The following is a 26867-nucleotide window of genomic DNA, read 5'->3' on the forward strand; positions in this document are numbered from 1 at the left end:
GAAATGACATTGATTAAAGCCAGTCAACTCTAATGCTTGATTTGTTAAATCTACTCAAGCTCACTGATCTTAAATGTTATTGATTGAACATGGATGTATAACAGCAGGTGCACAGTCGACATAGTTTTGCTGTGCATATATCTCTCTTATTAAGCATAGCATAAGTCAGATGGATGAAATGCAATAATGCACAGAAAAATGTGTGCTTGTTGTCACATATAACCACAGTGTGTACACTAAAACAATCACAGCATATGCTCTAATAACATCTCAGCACCGGAAACCCCGTTAAGCGCATTAACGCGAAGAGGAGTCGCATCCAATCCACAATAACACACATTCGAGTCTGTGTTACATGTTTATCAAAGTTGCACCTTTGCTAGAATATTATAACTTAACATCATAACCTGTTGCTTTCAGATGCACTTCAAGTTTAGCAACTACACGCTATTTAAAAACAGAAGGATATATATATATACAGGTATACAATGCAATAACACGAAAAATATTTAAAGGTCCCAAACACTTGCCTCGCACGCACAGTAGCGACATTGCTGAGATTTTAGTTCAACACAGCACAGGTATGACTTGATCACCTCCTGTGGCATTTGCCACTTTATTTCCTCCACTTTCGAGATGATATTTGAAGTTGCGAGAAACAATCGTAGTTGTTTAAACTCATCGTAAAAATAAGAGCGAAGTGTGTGCAACGCGCCTGGAGAACTGTTCGGCGTCCCCATAGCGTTACAGACGCGTGCGTGAACCAATCATCTTCAAGGAACGGAGAATGTAGGCGGGGCTAGAAGATGACGCGCCGAATAAGCGCACAGGTGTGTAAATCTGCATCAGTATAATCTTATAAAATAAAACAAACACATGTTTTTAACAAATAGCTGCAGGTTTGATTTGTATTTAATTTAATGTTGCAGCACTGAGACAAGAATAATGTGCAGCTTCATTAAAATTATTAAAAAAAGGAAAGAAATGACACTAAACGCGAACCGTAATGTTTAATTTCCACCGATTTAATCGCATTTTAACTGTAAAAAACATCAAGCTGTAGGATTTATTCCTGATGCTTCTGTGGTACAATCGCGCTATCTAGTGGTGAGCATGTGCTACTTCATAAAAAAAATGTCTAATTATGAATTTACATTCATATTTGTCTCAAAGTGACCCTGAACCTGAACACTCTGGGTTTCCTGATTTAAATAAAAGCTGCACAATCAACACAGAATCTATTAAAATGGCACTAATCGTTGTTTAGTTATCATAATCTATGGTTTAAGCTTATTAAATATATTGTTAAGTGTATTGGTTATTTAATTTATAGAAATTCAGTCTCTTATGGATTTAAGTTACATGGCTTTCGACAGATTAAGTGAACTGGAAATATGGAAAACTTTACTGATTTAGCACTGATTATGAATTAATTTTGTTTGTTTGTTTTTTTAATATTTTTCTTCCGAATAGGACAGAAGCCTTGGCCTTATTTGAACTCTTATTATAGTTTATTTGAGGTTTGTAAGTAAAACAATTTTTTTTCTATTAATATATTTTGGTTGCTTAAATATAAATGTACCAATTAATCCCAATTAATCGAAATATTGTTAGTGCACCGTTACATAAACACTATTTTTGTCCAGTGTTTCCCCACCAAAGCGGAGTAAAAGGAACAACTTGCACGTGTACGGAGGCGTGGCTTGATAAGACGTTGCCTGCCGCGGAACCAATAGGAATGGTTTTCTTCGAAATATATTACTATTATTCAAATATATTCAAATATCGCATTAATACGCAACCGCTATTGGTTCGTAGACGAGAAAGCGACCAATCGCTTAAATGACAGCCCTTCAGCTGTTCGAACGTCCCTCCTCCTAGTTATGTTTCAGCAAATCCCGGAAGTATTGTTTTTAAAGGGACAGAATAATTTCATGGGCGAGGGCTTTGGACCTAGAGCCAAGCAGAAAATAGCTAAGGCCCTTTGGCAGAGGTGCCTATAGGACGTGGAAAGGAGAAGAAAGGCAATCAAAAGAGCTTTGTCGACATTCAGAAAGCAGGATTTGGTGTCCTCATCGGTCAGATATATCAGATAGTTTGACGTCGATTACACTGAAGATCTGGAGATCCTGTCTGCTGTCTAAAATAGGATCAAACTCTTCCTCCGGCTGTGATGGGAATGTTAGTTTGCTGACTGCTGCAGCCCTTGTCATCGTTATATGTGTTGTGGGTGAGTTCTCTTTGTGCTGCCATCTCTCTCATTTCACCATTTATATATAGATCAGTCTCTAGGCTCAGAGATTATAATAATGAAAGACGGATTCTTGATGTTTAAGTTACTAGATACCTTAACAATCTCACTAATCAGTCATGTATTTACCTTAATACTCTAAACTCTCTCTTTAAATATAAGATTAAAGAATGAAATGATCTAGCATTGCGATATATATATATATATATATATATATATGTATGTATATATAAAGATTCTTTTGTGTTTGAAATGGTCACGTGTGTTTGATAATGGCAGATTAATCATAGCCTGCACACACAATGCATACAGGAGCTTCTGTATGTTCATGCGCAGGGGGGCGTTTCTGCTTTGTCTGATTCATGCTGTTTCATCCACTGAAGGCAACTTTCATCAGTGCACAAGGCACATGTCATGCATTTCTCATCCCAGTGCATTATTTTCTTCATCTTTTAGTTTTTATTTTACTGTTCCTTTTTGATTTATTGCATGCCTTGTGATTGAAGTGTGCATGATTCTGTTTCTATGTTACACCCCTAGCCACAGGCCCATGAATCATGCCTGGCGTTTAGTAGCTGGGTTTGTTTTAAAAGGTTGCCTTTGTGCTTCACTATAGACTGCTGTTGCCTAAATGCTGCGAAGATATTGTGTTGTTCTTGTAGGCTAATTATTATCAATAATACTATTATTTCACAAGAAGATTGAGCGAGTTTTGTCAGTGGGAGGGTGGGTGTGCGCACACAGGTTGCAGAATATGTAAGAGGCATCCATCCTGCTCATTACTGATGCCAGACAAGACGTCAATGGAAAGGCACAGAGCGATTTCCATTGTCCAGAGAAACGGCAGTGACCCAAAGTGGGCTCTTTCTCTCTGCGAAGGGCTCAGATGTCCCAAAAGAGCTGCAGGTAGAATGTGACCTTTTTCATCAGTTTGAAGCCTGAATATTAAGAGCTTCAGATCAGCTTCTGAATGCCCTAGCTGTGTGACCTCTTTCTGTGTGGCCGTCAGCAGAAGTATGTATTACATCACTGGGTTAGGGAAATGCACGGTAGGAATAGCTGCAGCAAATCTGAAGATAAGCATGTCAAGCTGGTCTAGGAAGCAAATGCGTGTTCAGGGTGAGGTGGCTTAGCATGCGGCGTTAAGGCCTGATACGTGTAAATGTTAAATGAGGGGTTTCAGTTCAACATCTCCCCTAAATGCATTGTATTTTCTTTCTCTCATCTTGATGAGAACGAGGGTGGTGCCGGTCCATTAACACTGTTCTTCCGGCGTTGCTTGAAGTTAGGTCTTTTTCACAGACTGGCCCTGCTACTAGGTTTGGGCTGTTTGAATTGGATCCTTGTTCTTGTATGAGGGGAAATAAAATATTGAATATGAAAAACTTAAACTTCAAAAATTTTATCTTGGCATCTAAGCATATTTATATTTGAAATATTGAAATTACTAACAATTAAATAAAGCTCTACATATATATAATAAATAAACTACTCAAAATGAGAAAATCCTTAAACCAAAATTAAAATGATGTAAAATCTAAACCTAAAAGCTATTATAAAATACTACATAAATAATATTAAAATAACAGCATAGAAATATGCTGAAAACCCCTTTAGGACACTTTAGCAATTACATAACAACACTCTTGCAACCATTTAGAACATCTTATCAGTGACAATTCGGATAACCAGTTTCAGTGCTTGTGCACACATTGGATTTTCTCTCACCTCTAGAAAAACACTCCTTGACTTCTGTAAATAGCCATAGAGATGCCTTGATTGGTTAACCATGATAGCCAAACCCACTCCACTCGTCACCTGCCTGGGCGTTTTTATCTAAGATCCGCCTCACATATTAACCGTCTCATGATCTGAGCTCAGCTTTAGGATTTCTCCCGTAGTGGCTTAGATTAGCATTTCAATAATAGAAGCTTTTTCCATATCAATATCACAGGGATAAATGTGTGCATGTGCAGGCATGTGCTTTTATACAGCTAAATGCGTGCACGTGTGATAAAAGAAAGCCAGCTTCAGAACAAGGTCCTAACATGCTAAGCTATTCATCGTTTGTTTAAATTCGACTATAGCCACTTAAACCAGCAGATTTATCAGTAGTTTGATTCCCTGAGGGAAGAAACTGTTCCTGTGTCTGGTCGTTCTGGTGCTCAGAGCTCTGTAGCGTCGACCAGATGGTAACAGTTCAAAGAGGGAGTATGCTGGATGTGAGGGGTCCAGAGTGATTTTACCAGCCCTTTTGCTCACTCTGGATGAGTACAGTTCATGGAGAGTGGGGAGGGTTGTACCAATGATTCGCTCCGCAGTCCGGACTACCCTCCGTAGTCTTCTGAGGTCAGATTTGGTAGCCGAGCTGAACCAGACAGTTATTGAAGTGCAGAGGATGGATTCTATGATGGCGGAGTAGAACTGTTTCAGCAGCTCCTCTGGCAGGTTGAACTTCCTCAGCTGGCGAAGGAAGTGCAACCTCTGCTGGGCCTTTTTCACAATGGAGTCTATGTGAATAAGGCGCTAATCTCTACAGAGGGACTAACCTTAATATCTAGCGTCAGCTATGTTTTTGTTATTGTAGTGACATTTACAGACTCCCACAGCTGATTCCTCATTAAAGGCTTTATAGTGTTTCAGTGCCTTTTGTTGGGTAGAATTATTTTATTGATCTATTTATAGAGTACATACTTTGGCATATAGTTTGTTCTAGAGATATATATCTGACAGATGCACACATCCTTCAAGGATTGGGCAATTGCCCGAAATAACTCTGGAACATTCTGCTCTTCTTTAGAGCACCTTTAGTCTGTTTCTCTTGCTCTTTGCAACATCAAAAGAGAGAATGATGCAGTGAGAAAGTATAAAAGTAAGTAAAATGAAGGTGTGACCAGCAGAAATCACATCCTGTGTATTTACATCACCAGTGCAGAGAGCAGAGAATTGCACTTTTTGTGTGTTCTCACTTGGCTCATTGAAGTGGAAAACAGGAAGTTGAGCAGCTGACTATAATAGCGTCTGTCTGGTGGGACTTCAGTTCTGGTTTAAAAGGCTGAATGCTTTGCATGTAGACTTTTAGTTTCAAATATATTGATATAATTTATATTGTTAAGATTCTATACATTAAAGAAAGTTTTATATACTTGCCAAGGCTGCATTTGTTTGATCAAGAATGCAGAAAAAAACTATTATGAAATATTATTATAATTTAAAAGAAGTGTTTGTTTCCATTTCAAAATGCCATTTATTTCTGTGATTGCAACGTTTTTAGCATCCATTCCTAATCTTCAGTGTCAAATGATCCTTCAGAAAGCCTTCTAATATGCTGATGCTCAAGAAACATTTTGGACAATTTTGAAAACAGTCGAGTCGCTTAATATTTTTGTGGAAAGTGTGATACTTTCTTTTTTTACCCCTCAGGATTCTTTGATGAAAAGAAAGTGCAAAAGAAGAGTATTTATAAATGTATAAATGTCGTCACTGTCACTTTCGATTAATTTAAACGGGCAAGCACCAGATTTTAGACAGAAAAAAAGTGTAAAAGTCAAGCTGTTTGTGGCAACTTTGACAGTTTGAGTGTGTTTGACTGGAAAGGGATACGACAGACGCACACTCAAGCAGGAGGAAGGGAAGGGTTAGAATGTAGCTGTGAGCTTTAACAGTCCCTCATAGACCAGTTGATCCCAGCTACAGCTCAGAATAGCTGCCGGGAAAGTGTTTTGAAAGAGAATAAAACTTGTTTTGGAGTAGTAGCTGAGAGCAGTGTTGCCTGCTTCAGTGTTTTGCCAGCATCATACTCCATTCTATGCTGCAGCGCCACTGAGTGTGTATATAGGCATGTTTGTGTGTCTTTTGTGCACTTTTGTATTTGTATGTACTGTTTTGCTTCACTCTTTATAGCTGAATTCTCACAAGGCTAGTTGTGGGCTGGCTCATGTCTCAAGCCACGCCCCCAGGCATTCCTTATATGGGTACGGAACATGAGCTCTCAAAGGAGATGTAGCTTTGTGTCTCTGTAAGGCATGTTTTCAATGCAAGCCGGTCTAAACTTCACAACCAATGCAAAACATCAGAACTTCAGCATGTGCCTGATGTAACACCTCCAAACATTGTTCCCCGTTAACACCCACATGTGCAATGAAACCCTCATGCATTGTCAGCGTAAGCTCTCCACCTCCCCCTCTACCTCACTCACTGCATCTAAAGAGATGAAATTAATCTGTGTCTGCATGTGTTAATGCTTTCGTTTAAGTGCATGCGGAATTACATCTCCTTATTTGGAAAATGCTGCATGCGTTTGAAAGAGGTCTGTGGCACATTGCCTGCGGACACACTTACACAAACGTACACACACACCCATCAGAATCTCTGTTTCTGTAGAAGGGCAGATAACACACTTTCATGCAGAGACGTATTCGCTCAGCTGTGCGCTTCCCCTTTTTGCTCTTTTTTTTGTTTTTTTTTTCCTTTTCCTTCTTTTTTTGATGTATTTGAGTATATTATATGCTCATTTGCATATGCTCATATGCATTTGTAAGAATGCTGAAATATGCTTATATTTATTATTAATAATATTTCAAATGTGATGGCAAAGTTGAATTTTTGCCAGCCATTATTCCAGTCTTCATTGTCAAATCATTCTCTTATGCTGATTTGCTGCTCAAGAAACAGTTCTCGATATTATCAATGTCTGAAACGGTTGTGCTGTTATTTTTGTGGAAGCCATGATCCTTTTAATGCTAGGATTTTTCGATGAATACAAAGTTCATAAGACTATTTGAAATTGAAATCTTTTGTAATATTATAAATGTCTTTACTGTCACTTTTGATCAATTTAACGCATCCTTTTTGTCTAAACTTAATAGTTTCTTTAAAACAAAAAAACTTTTAAAACTAATGTAAATCTCTTCAATGGCATATTTGCCTCCAAAGTAACACGTTTGGGTTGCTCTGGAATGCCTCTATTAGTCAAACTCACACATACATGAGCTGGCACTAATGCACACAATAACTCACTGAAGCTCTATGAAGGAATACACTTTGCAAAACAAGCCGAACAGGTGGGCGGGACTTTTGAGGTTTTCCTTTACCTTCACACCTATCAGGACGGTCGCTGTGGCATCTGATGCCCTCCCCCTGGCCAATCAGATGACAGCACAGCCGGCCCCACTCTTACATGAGTTGTGTGCAGTAACCAGCTGAGAGGAAGTAGGCTGAAAGGCAAAGCACAGAAGAGAGAGAGAGATAAGTGGTGAGAAATCTAGCAAGAAAGAGAGAGCACAAGAAAGGAGGGGGGGCTAAAGGCGGTATACCAAAGCTGCTTTCATTGTGTTGAAGTTATTTGAGGGGGTAAAAGATGTGTGTGAGATGGTGGTAGTGGTGGGGGCAGTTAAAAGGGAAAAGTAGGGGGTTACAGAGTTTATATGCATGTGCCAAAGGGAGCCTGAGAGAGGTTTTGTGTCTGAGTTATTGAAAGAGGGAGGGTGGAAAGAGAGATTCACAGTTGGGCATACCAGAATAGCAGTGCACAGAGAGCATAAACAGCGAGATGTGTTTTTACAGACTGTTTGAACAAGAAACCTTGAGTGGACTTAAGTTTTGTATGTTTCTCTCTTTCGCACTCCTCTCAGGGGAGGAACAGAAAGAAAGGCCTGCACTCCCTCATTCCATGCAAGTAACCTTTCAACTCCTCACAGTCTTGAAGCAACAACAAGGACGATTCTAGAGCTCCGACAGAGAGGAAGGAGAAACCGAGGAGGAGGAAAGGGCAGGAGTTCTTAGAGAGGTGAGTCAAGATGCTAACGTGGATTTAGTAGTGTGTTTGTGGATGGTTGATGTGAAATGTCTAGCAATGACAGCAGTGTGTTATGGCATACTTCAACTAAAACTATTGCAAACATGTTGTGTAAGCACTGTGCATGCAGTTTTTATGACCTTGTATTAAATGACAGGCTACATTTTGAATAGTTGTACTTTTAAAAGTTCATTTGTCACACCACAGGCTATTTAAATGAACCACAAACGTTTTAAATGGTGAAAAAAGCAGTTAAAACACCCCAATTGTATGCTTAGACCTAAAATGTTAACCTACAATTTTGATTAAGTTTGACATTTTTACTAGTCTTTGACACTTCAGTTTCAGCCTCTTATGCATTCATGTAGATTTTTACCTAAAATTGTGATATATGTTTGTTTATGGATAGTGTGAAGTTATGTTTCTAAAAAAAAAAAAAAAAAAATTGTAAACAACATATGTATTATTTCTTATAACTCTTATATTAAGTTTTTATGTCCTTATATGTATTGATCCTATTGAATTGACTACAAGGAACATTGGTGCAAATGGTGAATAACAGTGTGTGTGTGTGTATAAAACCTTTTTGGTGATTTTAATGTAATATCTTTATTTTCTTGCATGTCATTTGTCAACCACCCTTTTATGAACATCGAAGTGGAAAAGGAAGTAGCTTCAAAGAGAGCTTAGAAAAAGAGTGAGACAGCTGTTTTTTCTCTCTCTCTCTCTCTCTCTCTCTCTCTCGTCATATCTGTCAATGCACAAATGAATCAAAGACAACATGACCCTTGTCGCATGTTGAGATAATATTTCAGCCCTTGGTTTTACAAACCGGCAGGCTTTTGGTTGCGGAGAGATAAGCTTAGTCAGAGGTGAGCTTGTGAGTGTTTAGTCTTTGATGCTGCTGTAGTTTTGTGACTTCCTCAGATGTAAAAGCCAGGTGTTTTGCAAAAACCTCAAGGGCTGTGCACATCATCACTGTAGAGGTCTGCACTCATGCCCATGAGATGTTCTTTCTCACTGACTCGCTCTCTCACTTTCATGGTCAAAATGAATTAATTGTCTTTATTGTTTGAGTAACAACATCTGTTGGGTTTATGTGTGCCCTATCCAGTTTGTTTAGTTATATTTTAGCTTGCTTGAATTTAGTATTGTTTGAGAATATTTTCATGTTTCCATTAAAGCCAAAGAAGCAAGTGGCTCAATCTTCTCTTGTCAGGTAGAAGATCCATATGAGTTTTTGGCATCCAGATAATACAAAAATATGTCCATAGTAAAAACAAACAAACAAATAAAAAGTTATTAGCTATATCAGGTTCATATATATGATTAAAAAAACCTCCATGGTGGCTCTATAGGGAGAATGGCTTAATAAAGCTTGGGTTTAACTAGTTTTACCAGAATGTTGTTTGGACTCAGTGCTCAACACAACTAATGTCATTTTATAATTGTTTGGCCATAAGGTTACCACATAAGTTCTTCAATCTTTTATCTATGTTATTGTGATCCTGAATTGAGGAATTGTAATGTGTGGAATGAATTATTTTTTGCTTTGATCCACTTCCTTCACTTCATAATTATCATAAACAGATGCACAGCTGTGCATTCAAGAATTCCAATAAATAAAAACCAGCACAAATGTCTTCCATTGCTGTGTGATTATAAAAAATGAATTAGTTTTTCATATCCCCTTAATTTTAGGGAGTTTTCAATGGCTCAGTTGCTCATTGGGGTATTAAGACACCATATTATGTAAAGCTGCTTGGAAATGAGCTGTATTAAAATGGCTTGACTAATTCTTGACTGACTTCTTTCTCCTAAATAACACCTAGTAACCAGAGAAAAACATCATACAGCTGACAGCTGTTCATGCTAGTCTTGGATGTTTGGTTTCCCATCTATTTTCTTCTTCTCCGTATTGAATTCTCTGTGGGTGGGGGGATGAACATTCTTGCTTTTTTTACAGACAGAGTGGATAAACTGAACTCTCGGTGTGTCCTCGATTTGATAATGTAAGCTAGACAACAATTCATTGCAGTTCAACAGTAGTAAAATATGTAGATTTGTAGATTGTGTGAAGCAGCCATATGAAGAGATTTTCAGGAATAGGACTAAGCTGATAATGAAATCATGCCGTCTCTCTATAACTGGCATCATGTGCTTAGAATAAACACATTGCATCTCTCATTCTACTCTCTGGGCAACATGTTAGTGTGTAACGCCGGTATGTTAGTTGGTGTGTTTGTGTGTGTGTCTTGTCAGCTGTATTTTTTTTTTTTTTCCGTGACGTATTGTCAAGTATGGTGACCCATACTCGAAATTGGTGCTCTGCGTTTAACCCATCCAAGTGCACACACACAGCAGTGAGTAGTGAACAAATGCGCACACACACACACACACACACACACACACACACACACCCGGAGCAGGCAGCCATGCTGCAGCGCCCGGGGAGCAGTTGGGGGTTCGGTGCCTTGCTCAAGGGCACCTCAGTCGTGGTATTGAGGGTGGAGAGAGCGCTGGACACTCACTCCCCCCACCTACAATCCCTGCCGGCCGGAGACTCGAACCCGCAACCTTGCGATTACGAGTCCGACTCTCTAACCATTAGGCCACGACTTCCCCGATTTGACCTGAGGTTCAGGGTTCTATTCATGCTGAGTCTGAAAGATTCACAGCAATGCTCTGAGGGTCTTACATCATGTGTAACAGACCCCCACATGCTTGGCAAACTAATATAAAAATGAAAAAGAAAGACTTTCCAGACTTCTGCTTCTATATACACTTCAAAAAGGATTGTTTGATACATAGATAGAAAGTTTAAAAGAGCAGCATTTATTTGAAATGTATTTCTTTTGTTTGTAAAAGTCTTTACGGTCAATTTTGATCAATTTAATGCATCCTTGTTAAATAAAAGTATTAATTTACTTGAATGAAAATAGAATTGATGTTTTGTATCAGTCTGGTTGTGCATCAGGCTGTTGGGTTACAGATGGTGTCTTTAGGTCTCCTCAAAGTACTAATCTTATGTCAGAGTGAGGTCTTCCCCGTTTGCTGTTTGTCATCGCAATGCCTAACAATACTCTCAACCTCAAGTCTTCTGTGTACCTTTAAGTCTTGATGGTGGCACAACAGTTTCATTCAGTGTCTCTTTCCATCTGATGTCCCTACTGTGATACGCAAATCTGTAGAAAAAAGAATAGGTCCTAGTAATTTTCTGCCAGGACAGGAGTATTATTTTCATCTTTTAGTAGCATTACCTAAAACACAACACAATGCAATGCATGCATAATTCAAAATATAGGTAAAACACCTGTGAAAAATCAATAAAGAAATTTCCTTCAATACGGAAAAGTCCTTCATATTAACACCGTACATTGTGCCCTATTTTTACAGACTTTTCTTTGAGTATAAGCTCCTCCCTTGAGAGGCCACCGAATACTTCATTCAAGCAGTGTAATGCAAATGCATCACTTAGAAAGGCCAGATCCTCAACATTCTTCTTTTCATATTTTGTGCATTTATAGCCACCAGACTGGCATACTTGACCTTCATTAGATTGTGCTCACTGCATTGCAAGATGTGGCACAAAACCTTGAGGTCATTAAGATATTTTAAAAAAATGAATGCTTATATTCAGCAGGCATTAATTAAAGGGACCAAAAGTGACAGTAGACATTTTGCTTGACGTGTTGCAGAAGATTTATAGTTTTTAAATAAATGCCATTCTTTTGAACTTCGAATTAATCAAAGAATGCTGAAAAAAAAATAATGTAGCATGGATTTCCATAAAAATATTAAGCAACACAACTGTAGTTTAAATTGTATTAATACTTCACAGAATTATTATTATTTATTTATTTTTACTGTATTTTCTATCAATCAAATTAAGCCTTGGTAAGCAAAAAAAAGAAAGAATAAAAGACGAATAATAACAACTCCAAAATTTTGAATGGTGGTGTAAGTGATATGCAAATTGTTTAGTCAGGCACCATGTCATTCCCAGATCTCTTTTGTGGCATATGCAGAGGATTTGGGATCTCTGCTCCCCATGGATGTGATGCATGCATCCTTAATATTTCAGTATAATGTTTTTTATAAAGGAAGGATACAAATATTTTTTTCAGCTAGTATGCATTTAGTATGCATTCCATCACTTCGGTCTACACAAGTTAGTGTGTTAGGGCTTGTAGTGTTCTTGTTTTTGTCCTTTTAATGAGCAGGATTGCTCGTTCTCTGATGTAAGACAGTACAAAGGTTCTGTTGTGCGTCTCCGTGTTTTGTCTGCCAGTCTTGATCCCAAGCAGGCCTGAGCTCTAGAGACAGAGAGCCAGTCAGAGCTATGCAGTACACAGTCTGTTCAAGCATGTGTCCGAATCAGATGGCATGAAATGAGTATAGTGAGTCATACGATTGCTCTTTGTGTCTGTTCCGTTAGTGTTATTGACCAGTAGAACGATGTCTTGATTAAAAAAATATTAAATGAGTTTGATCTCGCAGTGTTGACACAGCAATTTACCAGATAACTTGATTTTTAAATCTGTTTACAACGACTGATTCAGATCATGTGCAGGTTGAACTGTGTGGCATGGTTACTGATTTGATCAAGTCGATTTGGTGTTGATTAACCATTGCTCTTCAATAGGTTGTGTCTCTGGAATGCCTGGCTCAGGATGCAGCTGCTGAGCAGTCTACTCCTTTCAGGAGCCAAGGGGAGGCGTGATTGGCCGCTGGCCTTATTTGGGTGGAGCTGTAGGAGGGATATTACTTATTCATTGGCACGTTCTGCAAGGCCCCTTCCACCTCACTGACGCTCTGCCCTTGGTAAGTAAACTAAAATTGTGCACTCTGATACTGGTAACTAAGTGATTGTTTAGCAGGCTAGAACTGTTGACAAAGTTTGATAGTCCTAATGTCCTAATCGTCTGTTGAGTGCAACAGAAATTATCAAGTTTTTGTCCAAATTAGTTTTTTGATTTTTGTTTAATGTAACTGTTTACAGCATCAAATTGGTGTAATATAGTTAGAAATAATAAGAAATGTTTCTTGGACCCCAAATCAGCATATGCGACCCTGGGCCACAAAACCAGTCATAAGGGTCAATTTTTCGAAATTGAGATTTTTACGTCATGTGAAAGATGAATAAATAAGCTTTCCATTGATTTGTTAGGATAGGACAAAATTTGGCTGAGATACAACTATTTGAAAATCTGGAATCTGAGGCTACAAAACAAATTAAACCTTTAAAGTTGTCCAAATTAAGTTCTTAGCAATGCATATTACTAATCAAAAATTAAGTTTTGATATATTTACAGAAAGAAATTTACAAAATATCTTGATGGAACATGATCTTTACTTAATATCCTAATGATTTTTGGCATAAAAGAAAAGTATAATTGTAGTATAATATATATAACGATAATTTTGACCCAATGTATTTTTGGCTATTGCTACAAATATACCCGTGCTACTTATCTACTGGTTTTGTGCTCCAGAGTCACATATTACAATGATTTCAGATCAAATATGATAATGCAAGTAATGTAACTTGCCATCAGCTGAATTAATTGCATTTTAAAATAAAATAGAATTAAAAACAGTTATTGTAAATTGTAATATTTCACAATAAAAATCTGATTATCTCTCTGACATTTTCTTTCTCTCTCTTTCTCTATTTTTTTTCTCCGTCAGGCCCCTGTTAGCTGCCTATGTGTATTGGAATGCAGTTGTTGCATCAGAGGGGCAGTGTTGGTGATGGCCAAACTCGGGGGCTAAGGTCAGGGTCAAGATTCAAGGGTCAACACAACTCAGAAGCTGCAGGGGTGGATGTGGAAAGACCTAAAGCCAAGCTGCAGGCACCAACAGGCATGTAGGTTAGGAAAATGGTCATGCACACACTTATTCTGTATTTATTCGGACACTTTTCCCGCTCCAATTTACAGCAGTGATGCTCCCTCAGTGCAGAATCTTCTGTGCCACAGCAAAATAAATCATATTTTACCTGAATTGTGAATGCAATTTGTATTGAATGTAATTGAGATAAAAAAAAAAAAAAGTATGTTTACCAGGAAAATATGGCAAGAATGTCTTTTTAAGTCGTCTTTGCAGGCTACTAGCAAAAACAAACATAAATTGCGTTCAGTGCTGTCCAATTCACAAATAATGCATATAAGCCAGTTCTTCTTTTTGGTGGATCAATAATGTGCAGCACAACCAGTGTATTGTGATTCCCAACTGAATGACTCTTATGAGCCAGTTCTTTTTACTAAATCAAAAACATTTAGTCTCATTTCCTTAGGAATGAATCTTATGGTATATGTTAGTGAAACCAAAAACGTGTAGTGCAAATAGTATAGTCTGAATCCTGAATTAATGAACTGTTCATAAAGACGAGTTCCCCATTTTTTTGAACCTAACAAATCCTTCACAGAACTGAATCGATTGGAGAGGTTACTAAATCGAGATTTGTCTTGCATACCGATACAAGTTGTCATATGTTTACATGATGTTCATTGCATTTCATCATATGATGTGTATTATGTATGAGCTTTATTAAAAAAAGCTAATTTTGTCTAAAATGTATTGTTAAAGATACATATTTGAAATAATGTTCATTGTTACTATTCTGCTGTCTAATCTTTATTATGCGTTTCATGTCAATTTGTTTAAACTTGTATCCTTGTTTGTTTTACTTCAGAAGCTGTATGCACTGTGGAAATCAGCTTGTCCTAACTCCACACCTGACCCCTGGAAACTAAAGCCTTTCATCTATGAGACGTGAAGCTTACTTTCACTTCCACAGCCTTGTTGCACTTGTTCAGACATTCTAGAACTCTCTGGAGTTAGTGTCTTTATTATTTAACATTGCACAACTTCCCCAGAAACAATCACCCAGCACAAACAAAGTCACTATGCGTCACATCCACGTGGAACTGGCTCGTAAAGAGCCGGCCGTTGAGCTTCCAGCCCAGGACGGGGATCTACCTCTGCCTAGCACTCGGAGCGAGAGCCCTGAATCTGAAGTACGGCGAGTCGTTCCCAGACCTTTTGGAGAAGAAGAGATCAGGCTACAGAAGGTCTACCAGCTATCCATTCTCTCCCAGAGAGGTGGTTTCGGAGAAAGTCAAGAGACTCTTCGGCCTGTCCGAGTAGGTATGAAACGTAGCCTGGAGGGGACACCGGTTCCTGTCGCCCATAAGCGTCTTTTCCAACAGGATGAGGATGATGACGATGATGAGTCCGATGGGGAGGTGTTGTGTGGCTCTGGGGTGGAACCACTTTTTTCCAACTCACTCCTTGAGCACAGAGACTCAGAAATCCCTAGGTCGCCTCCCCTTTCCCCTTCGCATCCACCGATTCCTGGTCGCCGGCCAGCCCAGCACAACCACGACAGGCCCGTCCCAGATGCCTTCGCCCCGCTGTCCCCAAAATCTCCTCCTATGGTGGACCCACAGGGCCCTCACTCCACCTGGGGCCACTGTGAGGGAAGTCCTCCCACTCTTACTCCTAGAACCGAGGCCTCCACAGCAGGAAACGTCCAGGCTGGCTCCAGCGATGAGCCATTGGATGAAGGCCATAACTCTGTCGACGTCAAGGGCATGTTGTGCGCCACAGAGAGCAGTTTGGCGCCTGTACCATTCTCGACACCAGCTGAAGCTGTCGAATGGGGGACGACTTTTGAATCTTCTCCTCCACCGGCAGAGACGAAGACCTCCTCCTCCAACGGACTGAGCTCTCTTGAGAAAACACCAGTGGAAGCAAATGGCCTGGTATCAGTGTCATCCAATTCCTGTCCAGTGAAGAAAAGACTTCTCTCCTCCAGTGATACAGGAGACTCCTGCTCAGAGGATGAGGGTCCATCTACATCAAAACGCAGTCGGCTGGCACTGTTGGCACCGGGGCTCGGATTAGCATCCTGTCGCAGCACTGATGCCAAGGGTGCGCCCTTCTGGAACCATCTACTGCCCTCAGCAAAGGAGCACACCAAGGTGAAAGGCAAAGAAAGTATAAATGAAACTGAAGGCCCTTTCACATGACTTAATGCAGCTAGAGATAGTGTACAAACTTGAGCCAGTCTGGATCATGTGCACCCCATGAACCAGTTGTATGAATACCCTTACAATGAGCAAATTAGGAGTAAATATCACTGGAAACAAGCATAAAACAAATTTGTGGTGCCATAAACGAATCCTATTTGCAAATTATTTTTCATAGCTAACTTATATATATGACTATACAGGTGCATCTCAATAAATTCGAATGTCGTGGAAAAGTTCATTTATTTCAGTAATTCAACTCAAATTGTGAAACTCGTGTATTAAATAAATGCAATGCACACCGACTGAAGTAGTTTAAGTCTTTGGTTCTTTTATTTGTGATGATTTAGGCTAACATTTAACAAAAACACACCAATTCACTATCTCAACAAATTAGAATACTTCGTAAGACCAATAATAAAAAAAACAATTTTAGTGAATTGTTGGCCTTCTGGAAAGTATGTTCACTTACTGTATATGTACTCAATACTTGGTAGGGGCTCCTTTTGCTTTAATTATTGCCTCAATGCGGCGTGGCATGGAGGTGATCAGTTTGTGGCACTGCTCAGGTGGTATGGAAGCCCAGGTTGCTTTGATAGCGGCCTTCAGGTCATCTGCATTGTTGGGTCTGGTGTCTCATCTTCCTCTTGACAATACCCCATAGATTCTCTATGGGGTTCAGGTCAGGCGAGTTTGCTGGCCAATCAAACACAAGTAACACCATAGTCATTGAACCAGCTTTTGGTACCTTTGGCAGTGTGGGCAGGTGCCAAGTCCTGCTGGAAAATGAAATCAGCATCTCCATAAAGCTTGTCAGCAGAAGGAAGCATGAACAAGTGCTCTAAAACTTCCTGGTAGATGGCTGCGTTGACTGTGGACTTCAGAAAACACAGTGGACCAACACCAGCAGATGACATGGCAGCCCAAATCATCACTGACTGTGGAAACTTCACACTGGACTTCAAGCAACATGGATTCTGTGCCTTTCCACTCTTCCTCCAGACTCTGGGACCTTGATTTCCAAATGAAATGCAAAATTTACTTTCATCTGAAAAGAGGACTTTGGACCACTGAGCAACAGTCCAGTTCTTTTTCTCCACAGCCCAGGTAAGACGCTTCTGACGTTGTCTCTGGTTCAGAAGTGGCTTGGTAGCCCTTTTCCTGAAGACGTCTGAGCGTGGAGACTCTTGATGCACTGACTCCAGCTTCAGTCCACTCCTTGTGAAGCTCTCCCAAGTGTTTAAATCAGCTTTGCTTGACAGTATTCTCAAGCTTGCGGTCATCCCTGTTGCTTGTGCACCTTTTCCTACCCAAATTATTCCTTCCAGTCAACTTTGCATTTAATATGCTTTGATACAGCACTCTGTGAACAGCCACACCTTTCAGTAATGACCCTCTGTGACTTACCCTCTTTGTGGAGGGCATCAATGTTCGTCTTCTGGATCATTGCCAAGTCAGCAGTCTTCTCCATTATTGTGGTTTCAAAGAACAAGAGATACCCGGAATTTATACTGTAGGGATGGTCATTAATTGAAACTCAAATGTAAATATTCTAATATTTTGAGATACTGATTTTTGACTTTCATGAGCTGTAAGCTCTAATCATCAAAATTAAAACAAAAAAACGTTTAAAATATTTTACGTTACATGCATTGAATCTAAAATATATGAAAGTTTCACTTTTTGAAATAACTTAAATTAAAAAATTTACTTTTTCATGACATTCTAATTTATTGAGATGCACCCGTGTATATATACACTTCTGTTCAAATGTTTCGGGTACAGTACGGATATTTATGACGTGGCAGACATGTTGAAGGTCAGTCTGCAAAGCACTCTAATTTACTTTTCTTTCACCACACTTTGGCCTCTCCTCCATTGACTTCAAACAATACAGCCTCTGGTCTCCCATTTGGGATCCTGCCACATAATGCATTTTTGAGCTAACCTTGAAGACTCCCCCTGGGGGAGGGGGATCTGGTAATGCAACTCTCAAAGTCTTCAACTCAACAAGATGGAAAACAAAATGTTTTTAGAGACATTTTTATTATTTTAATACGCATTAGAAATTCTCTCTCGTAAAGATCAAAGCGGCATGTGATAGATGCGTGAGTCATGTGAAATGGCCTTAATTGAGGGGTAAAAACATGCTTTCCACATTACAAGTGGAAATGGGAAGGTGCTGATTAGTTTGAGGAGAAGCCTTTTTTTTTTTTTTTTTTTTTGGTAATGTTTAAGTGTGAAGGGGGCGGAGATGTTCTCCCATATCTGACAGAGTCATCATGAAAGGTCAGGTGAATAGTCGGAGTGACAAAAGACATATTGGTAGTGAGAGATTTTTAGAATATGCTTGGTTAATTTTCCATTGCAGCACAATAAGCATTGGACTCCAGTACAAAGCCCATTATCAGAGCCATTGTTGAATAGGTGAGAACTGCCTCACCTGACCTAACAAAGACACACATACAGGTTCTGGCCAAATTCAGTTCCAGAATGAGTGAATTTGAGCTGAGAGGGGTTACACTGACTACAGAGGCTCATATGCTGTCACTTTCATCAGTGCTAAAAAGCTGAGCTCAGGACTGAAGAAAGCCCAAGAAAGGAAGAATAAAAGAGAAAGTGAAGGAGGGAGAAATGATCATAGAAACAGGCCAACGAAGAGACATTCGCAAGAAGGAAAGAGCAAATATAGGTTTAGAATAGAGAGATGAATTGACTGAAATAAAGGTTGAAATGTACAAGTTTGAAACCCATTCTATAGTTAAGTCTAGCTGATATTTAATAACTTATCAGAATGATACTATGGACTACTGTGATATGTGCGATATTGCAGCCACATCTTCATCTGTAAGTACTTCTGAATCTCAATTGAAGTTTGAAAATTTGAAATTGACATCAAATTGTTCAGCATTCTAACTCTGATGTCATAATAGGCCTTCTTTCATTTTTTTTTTTTTAATGATTTTTCCCAATCATTCAAACACTGGTATTTAACTTAGTCATTTTCATTAAGTAGATTTTAAATGTTTATCAGCAGCCTGGTTTTACATGATCATGAAATGAAGCTTAACTTTATTTTGAAGCTATTTACTGATGCAAGTCTTTTTTCTTAAAAAGACCATTGGAAAAAAAACACATTAGTTGTAACATCTTTTTTTAAACTTCTTTTTTTCAGACTGCTACAAACTGTTCACGATCAGGGAGAAGGCTCAAAGTGGGGAATCGACTCAAATCGTAAGTAGTCTTCTTTTTTTTCTTCTTCAAATTATGTTGTATTAATGTATAAGTGTGTATATATTACTTTTTGTTTGTTTTAATAGTCGACAGTTACGCAGTGGACGCCGAACAGACACCAGTCGCTCCTGTTGTTCAATCTCCTCGTTATCCTCCATTAGCAGACCTCTTCTTGGCAACTTTGAGGTACACAAGTCTATGATGAAATAAAATACTAAATTTAAGATAGGTTAACACACAGTACCTGATTTATATACATTTGCATACGGTTTGTCATTGAAGCCAGTAAAACCATGGTATGCAAATAAAAAAAAAGATTTTTATTTAGTTTTTATCATCTATGGGCCAGATTTACTAACAGTTTGCGCCAGTGCAAATCATACTGTCAGGATCTACTAAAGAAACGCAGTGAAACTTTAGCGATGAAAAGGAGTGGCATACACATTTGTAGGATGCAACATTTATGGGAGTGCGTATTTGAAGAAATCATGCAAGGTGATTTACTATGGTTTGGTTGTCAGTTTACTGTCACTTGTGTCATCCTTTAATGCCCAAAAAATGCATGACTTAACCCACTAATGATGGCCAGTTTTTCCTCTGTAGCGATATATGAAGTCTGCAGTTGTATGAAGACTAGTGTTTTAAAATTTGTTCATATTTCAAAAGTTGTGTGATTTTTATTCCAGCCTGATTGGTTGTTGTGTGCATCTGTCTGCAGGAGTCGATTCTGAAGGGTCGTTTTACTCCATCTGGGTGGATAGAGGGCTTCACAGCAGAGATCGGGGCTAGCGGCTCCTATTGCCCGCAGCATGCCACGTTACCTGTGCAAGTGACTTATTATGACACCTCAGAGCACAGCGCCCCTTCTCCCTTCCTGGTATATACTTTCTGCCTCTGTGTTTTCTTCCTCGTCATTTTAATTTTTTTTTGTCTTTTTCTAAATTTGAGGTTTTTTTGTTGTTTTTTTCTTTCTTGACATGTAAATTCTCTTTTGTAAAATGCATATTAAGAGTCATATATGGAGTCAATTTAATGCCGCATATATTTGCAAGAGAATTGAAGCATTGCAAAAGAAAATTTAAGTTTTGCAAACGAAAAATGAAAGTATTGAGAAAACATAAATGTGCTTTTTGTAAACAAAAATAATGAATTGCAAAATAGAAATGAAACAAAAGCAATGATTTTGCAATACATATTTTCCATGGCCATATCTACGAATTTATTTGCAATGCTGCTTTTATTTTGCATTTCAGTCAAGTTTGAGCTTGCGATACCGTTTTCCCCTTTGCACGTCTCGCACTGTTTTATCATGGGGGTTACATAAATTAGTAGATATGGCAATGGAAAATATGTATTGCAAAATAATTGCTTTGGTTTCATTTATATTTTCATTTCTATTATATATTTATTTCGCAATACTTCATTTTCTTTTGGAGTTCTTTATTTTTGTTTACAAAGCACATTTATTTTTTCTCAATATTTTAGTTTGCAAAATTTTATTTTCGTTTGCAATGCTTCAATTCTCTTGCAAATATATGCGGCATTAAATTGACTCCATAGTCATATTTCTTTGCAATGTTTAGGGGGTGATCTTGCTAGAACCACTTGGAAAAAAAGGATACAGCGTACCCAAAGCAGGGACCATTCAAGTGGTGGGCTCTCTTTCTATTTCTTTACATATTTATGTGTTTTTTTGTAGTACTTTGTACTAGGGCTGAGTGGTATATCGAGTTTGTACGATATATCGATATATATTTTTTATAAGCGATACGGTATGAAGTAATACCGTTAATATCGATATACAGTAGTTTGATACGAACGCATCAGGAAAAAAATATCTAGGGAGGACACAGACTGAACTGCTGTGGAGAAAGTGCATAATACAACTTGTTCTAAACATGTGACAAGCTTTATATGAAGGGCTTTAAAAAACTCATAAGATATAGTAGCCTATAGTTTCAGTTTAAAGCAGCTCGCTCAGTCAGATGCAGAAAGGATGAGGCTGACAGAGATGCTACTCGCGCTGTTTTATGTGTTTGAGATGTGCTGTTTTCCTTAATGCATAACTTACATTTCACAGGTATATTCTCCATCTGTAAAACTCATGGAAATATTTCCATTTTGCTGTCAGAAGTGCATGAGCTTTTGCTTTGCGATTATCTGCTAAACTTCACAGACTTCATTTAGAACGAGCGCCACCACGCGCAATGAAATAGGAGCTCAATAACTATAAATATGGCTACATTTTGCTGAAATATTTGTAGTTGGACTATAAATGTGACATATGTAGAATTTGTAACCTACAAGTGTATGGGTATGATAGCACTAATTGTAAAGTGTAACGGGGTAATCAAAATAGCCTTTTTACTCGATTAGTCTGTGCTTTTTTTTTTTTTATTATTAATTTTTCTGTTCAGTAAATTTAACTTCTGTTTTAAAATGATTATTTTTGTTTTTAGATTGCAATGTTAGAATGTAATGTGATTTTAACCCTTTTTTGCACATAATATATGCCTACATGCTTACATTCACTTTTAATACAAAATACCGAGATATATACCGTATACCGCAGATTTTTGCTCATATCACCCAGCCCTACTTTGTACTAACCTTTTTTTTAATCCTTTGTTTTTTTTATGCATTTGATTGTTTTTTTTTTGTTTTTTTGCAGACCTTATTTAACCCCAATAAGACTGTGGTTAAAATGTTTTTGGTGACCTATAATTTTGGGGACATGCCCGTCAATCACATGACCTTCTTGCGCCATCGTATCTTCCTGGTGCCCGTGGATGAGGCGGAGGGGTCAGGGGAGGGGCAGGAGGGCTCACTGTCTGACAGGAAGAAGATTCTCTGCTACTTGATACACCTCAGGTAAACTTTTACAAAATGAACACTACTGTTCTACAAAGGGTCCAAAGAGATTTTTTTTTTGAAGACGCCTCTAATGCTCACCAAAGTTGTAAGTATTTGATCAAAAATATAGTAAAAACAGTAAAAAGAAATATTGTGGAAAATGTAATTCATTCCTCTGATGGCAGACAGCCATTACTCCAGTCTTGAGGATCACAGAATCTTTTAGAAATCACTCTAATATGCTTATTTGGTGCTCAAGAAACATTTCTTAACATTTTTCAGGATTTTTTGATGAACAGAATGTTCACAAGAACAGCATTAATTAGATTTTTTTGTAACAATGCAAGTCTTTAGTTACACTTTTGATCAATTTATTGAAATATGTTAATTTAGAAGTGAATGGGACAGCAACACACCAGTATGACCATGAACGTATATATAATGTGTGCAATCTGTTGTACTACCTCTAATTGTTGCAAATTGATCACACTTTTTAACTTTCTCTTAGTTAAATCTTTAATTCTATAGCGCCAAGTGTCAATTTTTAGGCTAGTTTGCAACCAACTTAAAAGACTAGATAACTATGTTAAATATATATTACATAAAGAGTACTTTTCCTCTAAGTGGTATATTCAAAATGGAAGCAGTGAAGCCTAATAAACCTGTTTTTCCTCTCTTCTTTGTTTGGATATCTCAGATTCCAGAGTTCCAAATCTGGGAAAATCTACTTGCACAATGATATCCGGCTGCTATTCTCCCGCAAGTCCATCGAGGTGGACACTGGGATTCCTTACGAGCTGAAATCTTTCACCGAGGTGCCAAGAAACCCCAAATACTCCCCCAGATTGTGAGATCGGGATGCCCTGCAGCAGTGGGGCAGAAGGACTGCATTGCATTAATAAAGGTTGCAAGACAAGAGACCCCTATACACTTGAACACAGACACACTTGCACTCATACATGCATACGCAGACAGATGTATGTACATACACACAGATATAACACCCTCTTGAGGGCCAGCTCTAGAATTGAGTGTGTAACATGCATGTCTTGTGACTTAATTGAGTTTTCCTCTAGTGCCGTTAAACCGTTAAGCTTTGCCCTTCACTCTGCCTGCACCTGCCCGTTGTGGACCAGTTGTAACCACGCCCACCAACCCGCTCTATTCTAAAGTGTTGGTGACCATCAGTAGATACGGACTTCCTCGATCAAAGAGGACTGAGTGGATGTACAAAGAGGTGTGGAATCAGACCAGCGGGAATGTATGGAGGCAAAGCAAATGGAAAAAGAGACTTCTGACGACCAGATTGGAGTTTCAACAATGGACACCACCTGAAACTTGCCTATTGGAAGAGGATAAGAAAGTTCTAGAAAGAAAGAGACCAGCAGAACAGAGGACTGAAAGTACATCCATTCAGTATCAGCATTGTGTTCATAAAGAGGAGAATAGCTCATTATTTTGGACATTTTCTCTTTTTGGACGGGCAGTTTGGGGGACTTTGTTGTTCCAAATTCTTCTAGACAGTCCAACATTAGAGCAGAAAACAAACTGTAGTATTTATGTTCGCAAATGTCTTAAAAAAAGCAATATGCTGCACAACTAGAGTGATTTCGTTTTTGTGGAGGAAGTAGGTGCCCTCTCTGTTAGGATGGAGGGAAAGGATTGCCAAGTGAGTGATGGGAGGGAGGGAAAAATGAGGGAACGGGAGGGAATTTGGGGTATTTAAAATCAGAAAATGTTATGTATATTTTAAAAATTGATTAAACTCTGCGACTTGCGGGTGAAACAAGTGTTTGACCGTAATTTGCCAAGGGATACTTGAGAAGCAATGCCAAGGTTTGCTGCTTCATGATTTGTGTATAATCAATAAAATGCATTCACTTGCAACATATTAAAAACAAGCTTGTGTAGATTAAATAAAAACACCTCTATAGTGTTTCATGCCACGAGGGCTCAACCGCAGCCCAGATTGCCATCCTAGGAAATTTGCCTTTTGGGCTTTAGTATGAAGAAAATCTGCTGATCGGAACAGCAATAAAATCTCAGACTGTCTTGAAAATAGTGTACACCTTAAAATGTCCAGTTGAGTTATTTAAAGATGATTGGCATATGATTCAACATGAAATCAGATTTACCCTAGTATTTGAGCTGCAAGATGCAACAGCATGTTGGCCTATACGAAAATTGCACAAATGGTGGTATAGTTGGCAGGGCTTGTATTATTGTGGTACTGATTTTCTGTTCAGATGTTAGAAAATACTTTAGGTTAATAAAAGGAACAGACTTCATCTCTGCCATTCTATGCTGAGGTTAATGCACCGGTTCTTCTTCAGTTCTCTTAAAGCACTCACTGGTTGGCTCTTCTCTGTGGTTCCAAATGTAATACTTTTGCACACAACCTGAGGGGAAATAATCACATTGGGTTCAGCCTTCATTTTCTTGAGATTTTTGTCTTTCATGTAACTTTCCCAGAGTATGCAGGATGCAATTGTTTATTCTTGTTTTATGGTGCATCACATAGTATGTCAGTCAACTTAAGTAAAAACAAACCTTGAGTTAAAATGAATGCCATGCAAGCTCATTGATTGATTTTGCTTATTTAGTAATTAGTGGCAAACAAAAGACACCTTTATAGTGTTTCTGTTGTCAAACAATTACAGCATTGCTTTCTAATTATTATGCACACAGTTTTTTTGTTACCTTGTATTAAGTTTTTAAACTAAATTTAATGACACTGTTGAAATCTTACAAAAAAATAAACAAATAAAAACATAAATGTGTATTAGCTATATTAGTTATACAGTACCCTTAAACATTCATTTAAAAATTTTAATTAAAATCATTAATAAATATATATCTGTTGGCTACCATTAAAACCAACACCAGGAAAGGCTACAATACAAACTTAAAAAGTGCACATGACAGGTCTGTTTCTATCATGCAGAAAAGTTCATTTTGGTGACTTACCCGAACCCACCTTTGCTTGACCCCTACAAGATATTGTTGTAAACTTTGTGCATCCCTGTTCAAATGAAAGTCAAATTAATTGCTGTAACTGCAATATAACTGTAACACTTGTTTAAAACAATCAAATAATAGTTGTTTCCACTAAATATAAAAACTACACATAGGCTAATAGCTAACACTCTGAAGTCTGAATCGCACTATAGCAAGAAATTTTGGTGGGGAAAATATATATACATTATTACATTACATTACTTTATAGGCTAATATACTTTAAATGGGTATATATTCAATTCGGCAGTTCTTGCAGCAGTGGGCATTCTTCTGTATTCATATAATAGAGCCAGCTGAGTAGCTACATTATACATAAACCCCCAGTTTCACAGACATGGCTCAAGCCTAGTCCCAGACTAAAATGTAATTCTGAGCCATTTCAACTAAAAGAAATTTGCACTGACTGGTCTTAGGGGAAGTCGTGGCCTAATGGTTAGATAGTCGGACTCGTAATCCAAAGGTTGTGGGTTCGAGTCTCCGGCCGGCAGGGATTGTAGGTGGGGGTAGTGAATGTCCAGCACTCTCTCCACCCTCAATACCACGACTGAGGTGCCCTTGAACAAGACACCGAACCCCCAACTGCTCTCCGGGCACCGCAGCATGGCTGCCCACTGCTCCGGGTGTGTGTTCACGGTGTGTGTGTGTTCACTGCTGTGTGTGTGTGTGTGTGTGCACGTTGGATGGGTTAAATGCAGAGCACGAATTCCGAGTATGGGTCACCATACTTGGCCGTATGTCACTTCACTTAAAATATATCAGTGCCTTTGTTTTATCTCAAGATGCACACCACCAGTAATGTTTTTCCTAAGGCATGTTAATAAAAATTACTTAAATGTCCTAATCCTGGTTTAGTCTAAACCCCGTCTGTGAAACCAGGCCAGTCTATAACAAATTTTTTCACATAGCCAAGTGTGAAATTGTCAGAGGTCTGAGATAAACATGCTGAAGATTCAGTCTTCTTGCTAACAGCGCAAACTTTAATAGAGGTCAAAGTCGCAGGACTCTAAAATGCATTGACTTCACTTTAAAATGCATGTGTTCTACAGAGGGTCAGGACCATAAATGCTCAGGCGTTCAAAGTAATTAGCTATTGGTGGGAAGTCTTGAGAATGTCAAGAAAATGAAAGCATATGTACTTGATAAACTGATAATAATAAAATAAAATAAAATAAAATAAAAAAACAAGCATAAAAGCAACATCTATTTACCACAACTGGAGCTTTAATAATCCCGCAGAATTTAAATTTTAGTTTTTGCTCAGAAATACAAATGTAACAGAACATATGCCAAGGAAAAGAGCCAGGGGTCAAACAATACATAGCAATTACAAATCAGAAGAGAAAGAGTGAAGAAAAAAGTAAACAAATAAATGAAAAAAAAAATTAAATAGATAACTAACATACTCTTCCCTCAAAACATAAATGATCAAATACAAATGATACAAAAACACCAAAAAGTGGGCATACATTTAAAGTTTTAATTGCCTTTTTGTTATAGAGGTAAAGATTTAATTTAATTTAATATTTTTTTCTTTAAAGTAAGAAAAGTATTTGCATTTGGGGATAAAATATGTTGCAAGCAAAATAATTAAATTGCAGAGAAAGTAAATATTTCCATATTGCTTCTCAAAAGTGAAAATTCCAAACAAAACAAAAGATCAAAGTCTAAAGCGCGCGCT

General features: G+C 38.2%; 1 protein-coding gene across 4 annotated transcripts; it reads left to right on the forward strand.

Moving 5' to 3' along the window:
* The first annotated feature begins 1915 nt into the window (after positions 1 to 1915).
* On the forward strand, positions 1916 to 24914 carry LOC306870061 (uncharacterized protein). 4 transcript variants are annotated; one of them, XM_079417102.1, is made up of 11 exons: positions 1916 to 2230; positions 7951 to 8039; positions 12694 to 12872; positions 13740 to 13917; positions 14746 to 16036; positions 19260 to 19318; positions 19405 to 19504; positions 20037 to 20195; positions 20902 to 20970; positions 21990 to 22189; positions 22869 to 24914. In XM_079417102.1, the coding sequence occupies exons 5-11, from the start codon at positions 14960 to 14962 to the stop codon at positions 23020 to 23022; spliced, it is 1818 nt and encodes a 605-aa protein (XP_079273228.1). In that variant the 5' UTR covers positions 1916 to 2230; positions 7951 to 8039; positions 12694 to 12872; positions 13740 to 13917; positions 14746 to 14959; the 3' UTR covers positions 23023 to 24914. The 4 variants fall into 4 exon arrangements, with proteins under 4 accessions (XP_079273228.1, XP_079273229.1, XP_079273227.1 ...); XM_079417103.1 differs by having other exon boundaries at positions 1924 to 2230; positions 13740 to 13913; XM_079417101.1 differs by lacking the exon at positions 1916 to 2230 and having other exon boundaries at positions 7457 to 8039; positions 13740 to 13921.
* The last annotated feature ends 1953 nt before the right edge of the window (positions 24915 to 26867 follow it).

The sequence above is a fragment of the Barbus barbus genome (genome assembly GCF_936440315.1).
Source record: "Barbus barbus genome assembly, chromosome: 5".
NCBI lineage: Eukaryota > Metazoa > Chordata > Actinopteri > Cypriniformes > Cyprinidae > Barbus > Barbus barbus.